Source organism: Palaemon carinicauda, chromosome 3 (assembly GCF_036898095.1).
Source record: "Palaemon carinicauda isolate YSFRI2023 chromosome 3, ASM3689809v2, whole genome shotgun sequence".
Taxonomy (NCBI): domain Eukaryota; kingdom Metazoa; phylum Arthropoda; class Malacostraca; order Decapoda; family Palaemonidae; genus Palaemon; species Palaemon carinicauda.
The window spans coordinates 177,651,493-177,659,190 of NC_090727.1; the positions used below are offsets into that span (position 1 = coordinate 177,651,493).

Below are 7,698 nucleotides of genomic sequence, written 5' to 3' on the forward strand. Positions count from 1 at the left end.
AATTTATTAACATAAAAATAGGGGCGCAATATGTTTAGAAATGTAGAAATATATACAATGGTGGCATTATGATATAGTTAGGAGTCTAAGCATAGTGGTTTATAATCCAATGGAGCTGGATTTAAAATGTGGCAAAATAAAAGGTATCGTGTAACTAGGACATTTTAATTTTCCTTTTGTTTGCAGCATTAGAATTTTGTCAAGTTCGTCATGTATTTCTTCCATTACTTCAACAAAACTTCAAAAAAAAAGAACGTTCAAATGTGAGCAATTTTAAAACTATATACAGGAACCTTGAAGTTAGATTATAATTATAATAAATATTACAAATTTTGGTAAAGAGATACAGTATATAACAGCAAGTGTATTAACAGTTTATTTGAATATTTATAGCAACTGAAGTGAAATTGTTATAAATGATTATGACACCATCAATGGAGAAATCTAATACAAATATTTACAGCAACAAGTAAAGTAACAAAGAAATATTATAAAAAAACATAACAAGAAATTAGCTTTTAAGTTTAAGTACTTACATGGAATCACACTCTCACACAGTCCTTTAGAAACTAACAAATGTCAATTAGAGACCACAAACCATGACAGTCTTAAGAAACATTAGTCACTATTAACTAGACACAATGAGAGACTTTAAATTGCCATTTTTTTGTACAATAAAGTCATTCGAGTCATTGAAAAAGCTCTCTCAGATCATCTGTTTTACCAGACTTTTCATGTGTACTCCTGCACATGCGCATAATCAAGCATTCAGATATATGGAAGAAGAGAAAAATACACACTTAATCTAAATTTAAAACAAAATATATCTTTTATAATGTGAAATCCACAGTATAAATACAGATAATTTAACTACATATCCTTTACTAAATTCTACCCTAATTTTCCTAAATTATCTTGTGTTTGTACACACACACAAAAAAATATTTATAATTATAATCAAAACAAACTTGGCTAATGAGTATTATGCGTCAATTTGCCTCTGGTCTTTCCAGCGTAGGCAGTTCGCATAGAACCACCTGCGCCAGAGAGGAGATACATGGCACCATTAAAATGAAGATCGGTTAAGAAATAAATATACTGGTTCAACAGGTCTGTGACATCATAGAATTTGTTACGTCACAACAGATCGAAGATGTTTTACTTAACAGTCCTTGACTCTTAGGCCCTCGTTTACTATCAGACATCTGAAATCATGCGATATTTTTTGTTTGTAAGTTCCTACGATAAATATTTGGAAGAAACATTAATGCTAGAAATATACAAAGAATGGGCCTATTCATCTAGCTACATACGTTGCAACATTCATATTGTAAATGTTTTTATCCAGCAGCAACTTTTTATCCCAGTAATATTATTAAGAACATAATGGGAAATATTTCGATTAAATCAGTGTTATTCCTATTTTTAATAACAACGAAAATGCTTAGGTAATTTTTGTTGACAGTAGCAGTCCCAGAGTTACTGACAATAGTTTCTTTAAAATATATCAGACATGAACTATGTTGCGTCATCATAGACTAAGTTGTTATAAATAAAACATACTAAGAATTACCACAGAAATACAAATCAAATTCAAATAAATAAAAACTAAGTAATGCTTATGTTGTGTTTTTACATGAAGGTTAAATATTTCCTTTTATAATGAAAACGGCTATGAACCCTTAGTAAGACGAACATTTCCCATTGTTGTTTTCAACCTGTAGTCAAATGAGAGTCTTCCGAAGTTCCGCACTTTTCTATCCAGACTCAAGAGTCGAGTACAATCTACGAGAGTGGTTCTAAGTCACTGGTCTAGCGAGTGTTTTCTAGCAGTGTTACAAAACCGTACTTAGTGAACATTTTATGTCTTTTGAAACTGCAGTTCGGTGAGCGTCCAGTTCTTTGGAGCCATAATCAAGCAAACATATCCTTGGTGTGTTGGAACCATAGTCAGACGGACCTTTCCAGCTAGTATTCATTAATGGCGTTAAGTACGACGTACGTCAGAGCATCCAACGTCGGAGTGAAGCTGTGGCTGGAAAAAGGTAAAAACATATCGATAATTGACATGGTTTGCAAATAGATTTTTTTTAAGAATAAACAAACGTAACCAGAACACTAAGTAGATACATCATGTTTTTATTTAAAGAAACTGTTCTCCAAATATTCTGGAAACATAACTTTATTTGGATAAAAAGCGAACGATTCCTTCATTCTTTAGGATATAAATAAATGCAAAGCTGAAAATCAGTGAACATAAGGCATTTTTGTTACAATCTCAATAATGAGCATCAGCTTCTTAAAAGACTTTATATTTTCTGTGAATCCAATGGTTGGTTTTCATCAACTAGAACAGAATTCGTCAACGAGGTTTTCTGAGAGAGAGAGAGAGAGAGAGAGAGAGAGAGAGAGAGAGAGAGAGAGAGAGAGAGAGAGAGACGGGCCCGATACAATATTTTAGGTAATTAATTGCGAGTGACTTACCTCGCTGATCTTCCGAAATTAGGGTTGGTGAATATTCCATCTACAAAAGTGTTGATAGTGAAGTAGAGGAACAGAATTATGGCTAGAGCTAAAAGTGGTCCTGTATAGAGCCTGATGACGCCACTCACAGCAGGCAACACGATATCCAAGTTATAAGCCTTGGGGTTCAACACGTTCTGAAACGAAAAGAGATTTATAAAGGTTATTTTTTCTCTCTCAGTATCAGTTGCATAGTTTTTAGTATTTCATTATTTCTGTTACAAAAAGAGTAACTACATTTTTCTTTTAAGGAAAAATGAATTATATTCAATTTATCATCTTCTTGAAATATGTAAAATAATGTCAGTATAAACAGTTTATAAATGAAACCGGATGTATAGGCTCCGGGAAATACCTTTGATAAGTAATTTTGTTTATTTCATGATAATTCCTTCCTTGATTAATTAATATTAAGTTTATTATCTTTTATAGATTTTCAATAAAAAGAACTGAAAGTACATACTGAAGTTAATACACCCAATGGACATCTGAAAGAGATTTGTGATGAACAGATTATCAATGCAGTATTCAAATGTAAATCTTGAATGATAATTCCAACCCGAAATGAGAGAATCCTGTTTATAGCCTCCCCTGAAGATCTATTAGCAGGGTCGACCTAACCTCATTCAAAGATACTATTGAATTCAGTGAGTAAGAATACGGTGCCATAGGTCTTTTTAAGTAAGTGGTGGTGGCGGAGTCCACAAATATGTAAGAAAACTGTGTACTAGCAGCTCTTCTAGATTACTCCAAAATCAAAATAATGTTCCCTAGTTTTGGATAGAGCCATAGCCTCTGTAGGCTACCATGGTCTTTCACTATCTTGGGTTAGTGTTCTCTTGCTTGAAGGTACACCCAGGCACACTAATCTAGCTGTTTTCTCTAACTCTTGTTCCTTTTTTTTTGACCGGTGCTTAATAGAAGGCCCAATGATGCCTGGTGGTCTACCAATTGTTTGCCTTTTCCTTATCCATTCCTTTATCTTCTTCTATGGTATTCCTTTTCAAAATCATCGTTACTGTCCTTCCTTCAGTTGAAGTGGCTATCCCGCAGGGTACTAAGCCTTGTATGGTGTGTCAGCTCCGCCATGTTAACCCATTTTTCCTAAATTTTGTCCTTAGTCTATGAGTTTTATGAGTAATTGTTATTGTTATTTTACTCATGTTGATTTTTATTATAATAAAACCTTTTTATTGTTTTTTATTCTAATTCTGTGTGGAGATATTAAACAAAATACAGGAACAGTGGATCCTAGATTTAGCTAGTGTCGTCTATTGTATTGCTATATTTATTAATTGAATGACAATATTAAATACGTTACAGTTGCCTCCAGGCTGTACTTTGGTTTCTCAAAAGTAACACTCATCTAAGCTGCTTGTTCCAGGTTTTAAGAAGCAAATAATTTTGAAATGGGATGCCATCCCCAGGGCAAGGGGAGTGGCGAGGTACAGTATAGCCTATTAGGACAGTACCCTACTTCACAAAAGTCCTGCTACGAATGTGAATGCCATAAGATTCAGGTCATTAAAGTGTGGCAGGCATTACAATTTTTATTTGTGTTTTATCTATAGTAATCAGACGTGTATGGTTCTATTCTCGATTTTCTGCTTACCACTATGGCTAGGATACAAGAAAATGATAGAAAGAGCTCTTTTGTTCTTGTTGGGGATTTCAGTGCTCACCATAGAGAATAGTTAAATTTTGTTTCTCCTACTGATCACCGTGCTTAAGAGATTTGTGATCAAATCATAAGTGAGGCTACTCACAAGTCTAGTAATTGCTTGGACCCGGTGACCCGGCATACAATGACTGCCCTGGTATTATAACGAGCAACGATGGTCCTCCAGTTGGGACGTCTGATCTTACTTTGGTTTCGTTGGTAATTAAGACTTAGCAGCCTGCCCCTGATGTGGCATACTCTTTGAATATATTTATATAATATCTCATGCAGACTGAAATAGCATTTTGAGTGATCTTTTTTATTTGGATAAAAGAGCAGGGCCTGTTCTTTTTTTCTTCTTGAATGAAAATCTGATTACATATCTGATTGTGCGTTAAAATACCGAGTAAAGTACTAACCCTAGTCCAATGCTGATGCTCAGAGGTTATGCTTTAATTGTAAAGGAATACAGTCTAACCATAAAAGAAGCCCTTTTCGGTAATGGTGAGCTACTCTATATCTGCAAGCTCTGGTGTTGACTTTTCAGTTTTTCCTACTTAAACCATATGTCTCTGTCACTCAATATCCACAGGAAAAGATAACCCTTTTGGCTGTTGTGTTTAACAGTAGGCAGAGTAATGAGAAACTTGATTTTCTGCATTCCTGTTTTTCTGAAGGTAAACTAACAAGTTTAGCTTTTCGGACCCATGAAAGTAAAACGCTCTAACTGGACATTGATGCTTACGGAAGTGTAGACACAAATGGTACTTTAACTTTGTTTTTTTATAAAGACCCCTGAATTCTTAGGTCTTAGGTTCTCTGTTATTTTTTGAAAGTTAACAAGAAAATATTTTTTTTTTTTTTTTTTTGCACTTGTTGGAGGATTGGTAATGTTACTCCGGAGACTGGATAAATATGTTTGTGATAGCCCTAGCCATGCAGATTACCACCAAATTTACATAACTACCATTCAATCTGAAGTTATTGAAAGTCATTATGGGAACCGTCTAAATCGGTATGATGAAGGTAGTCATCTTTTCCTTAATTTGCAACTTGGTTTTCGCAAAGGACTTGGAACATGTGATGCCTTTCATACAACGTCCAGTTCTGTACAGAAATCCCTTGATTGTGGTCAGGAAGTTCGTATGATTGGCCTTGATTTTATTGCTGCCTTTGACATGAGGCCCTACCTTTCAAACTTAAACAGATGGGAATAGGTGTGTATTTTCTTAACATCATTATGGATCTTTCAAGTAATAGATCGCAAATATTTATTGTTGATGGGCACCATAGCGAGTATAAGAATGGGATATCTGGGGTTTCTCATGGTAGTGTTCGTGGTCTATTACTTTCCGTTCTATATACACGTAGAAAACAAGCTCGTTGCACATGCAGATGATGTGACTCTCTCTGTATTAATTCCATCTACAAAGTGTAGAGCTATGATTGCAGAGTCCCCTAATAGAGAGCTACCTGTAATTAGTGTGTAGTGCAATTTATGTGGTATGAAGTTGAACCCTAACAAAACTCAAAGTATAATTGCGGGTAGGTCGAGGACAGTGGCTTTCAAACATCCAGATCGTTCCATTGACAATGACTCTTTAACTATATGCAGCTTACTTAAAATTCTAGCTGTCATTCTTGAATGATACAAATTTTGGTCTTATTGATTTTTTTTTATGATTTTCGGTGGTCAGTCTACCCTTAGGAAATGTTTTAATTCTTTTATTCTACCCAGAGCTGTATTAACCCATGACAGAACTCCAAGACTTCAAGCTTCGTTTGGCCTTTTGACATCCCCAAGCAGACTCTCCCCACTCCATCCATAATTCACGTTCTCTTTTCTTACAATTTACTACAATAATATTACAACTGAAGTAGATAATCTATAGTTTCCACATATAATACTAAAAGGAAAAAGTTCCATAGGCCCCTGCTCATGATGGGCCCCTGCTCCTGGAGGGCCTCTGCTCTTGCTGAGAACCTGGGTTTCAGCCTAGCCAGCCTTATGGATAATGCAACCCTGATTCTACCTTGTTTCGAGTATTGTTCACCTGTCTAATCCTCAGCTGCTGACTCTCATCTTAATTTGTTGGAGAGAAACTTACGGTCTATTAAATTTATTATTCCCGGACTGGATATTAATCTCTGGCACCGTCGTTCAATTAATTCTTTATGAAGGTTACATAAGATTTTTCATAATTTACATCATCTATTACACTCACTTCTTCCAGCATTTACCTTCCAGTGCGTAGTACTATATGTGCAGTTAATTCTAAGAGTCATGTCTTCTCTATCATGAGGCACAATACTGAAAACTATTCTATAAGTTTTATTCCAGCTGTGACTAGATTGCGGAGTGATCTTTCTAATCAGACAGTTGAATCAGTGGAACTTCCGAAGTTCTAACTTTTTGTAAAAGCTTTTTTGTTGAGCAGGTGGACATAAATCTCGTTTTATGGTTTACATATGGGTATTTTATTTTAACGTTTTTACTTCAATTAAAATATTCATTTTTTTTCATTGCTTATACTGTATATAGTTTAATTGCTATTCCTTTATTTCTTTTCTTCACTGGGCTACTTTCCTTGTTGGAGCCCTCATCGGGCTTGTAGAATACTGATTTCCCGTCCAAGGTTGTCACTTAGCTAATAATAATAATAATAATAATAATAATAATAATAATAATAATAATAATAATAATAATAATAATAATAATAATAATAATAATAATAGTTGAAGAGGTGTTTTCTAACTTAGGATACTCCTACTTAACCTTGCTCATGTCGACATGTCATCACAGGGAGAACAATGGCCCACTCCAACCCTTCCCTCAGTTACATTTACTAGGACTAGTTAGCGGGTAGGCCTACGTCTGCCCTTGTACAAACTATATTAGACTTTATAAAGACTAAATTAGTTATGAAATTGACGTCAATTTCTTTCCAAAAACAGTAGCCTATTATCATGAATAACACATAGGGCTTGAAATATCATCATCATCATCAGCCAAAACTATTCCACTGCGAGACAAAATCCTCAGAAATGTTCTTCCACTCTCGTCTGTTTATGGTCTTTCTATGCCATTCTATACGCACAAATTTTCTTAGTTCTTTAATCCACCGTCTTCACTTCCCATCCCTGACTCTTTTGCAATCTCAAGGGACTCATTTTGGTATTCTTAATGTCCATGTATTAGGCCTGTCATTCTCATTATATGACCTACCCATGTCCATTTGTTTTTCTTACATGTTAGAATCTTCTCCACTTTAGTTTGCTCTCGTATCCATGTTGCTCTTTTTCAGCCTCTTGGTGTAATTTCCATCATTTTTCTTTCCATAGATTTTTTATTTGTAACCAGCTTAGGTTCTAAGGCTTTAGTATAAGGCTCCAAGTTTCCGATGCATAAGTTAGTACTGGTCGGACCATCTGATTAAATACTTTTCTATTTAGAGAAATTGACATTTTACTTTTCATAATCTCATTTTTTTTACCAAAATCACACCATGGCATGC

General features: G+C 34.8%; 1 protein-coding gene across 1 annotated transcript in view; it reads right to left on the reverse strand.

The window, feature by feature from the left end:
* Positions 1–1,775: 1,775 nt before the first annotated feature.
* Positions 1,776–7,698, reverse strand: part of LOC137638125 (uncharacterized) — a 9,608-nt gene continuing 3,685 nt past the window's right edge. The window contains exons 2-3 of the mRNA XM_068370216.1: positions 2,485–2,660; positions 1,776–2,035 (exon numbers count right to left, since the gene is read on the reverse strand). Coding sequence (XP_068226317.1) covers positions 1,969–2,035; positions 2,485–2,660 — 243 coding nt within the window. The 3' untranslated portion in view covers positions 1,776–1,968. The remainder of the gene's footprint in view (positions 2,036–2,484; positions 2,661–7,698) is intronic.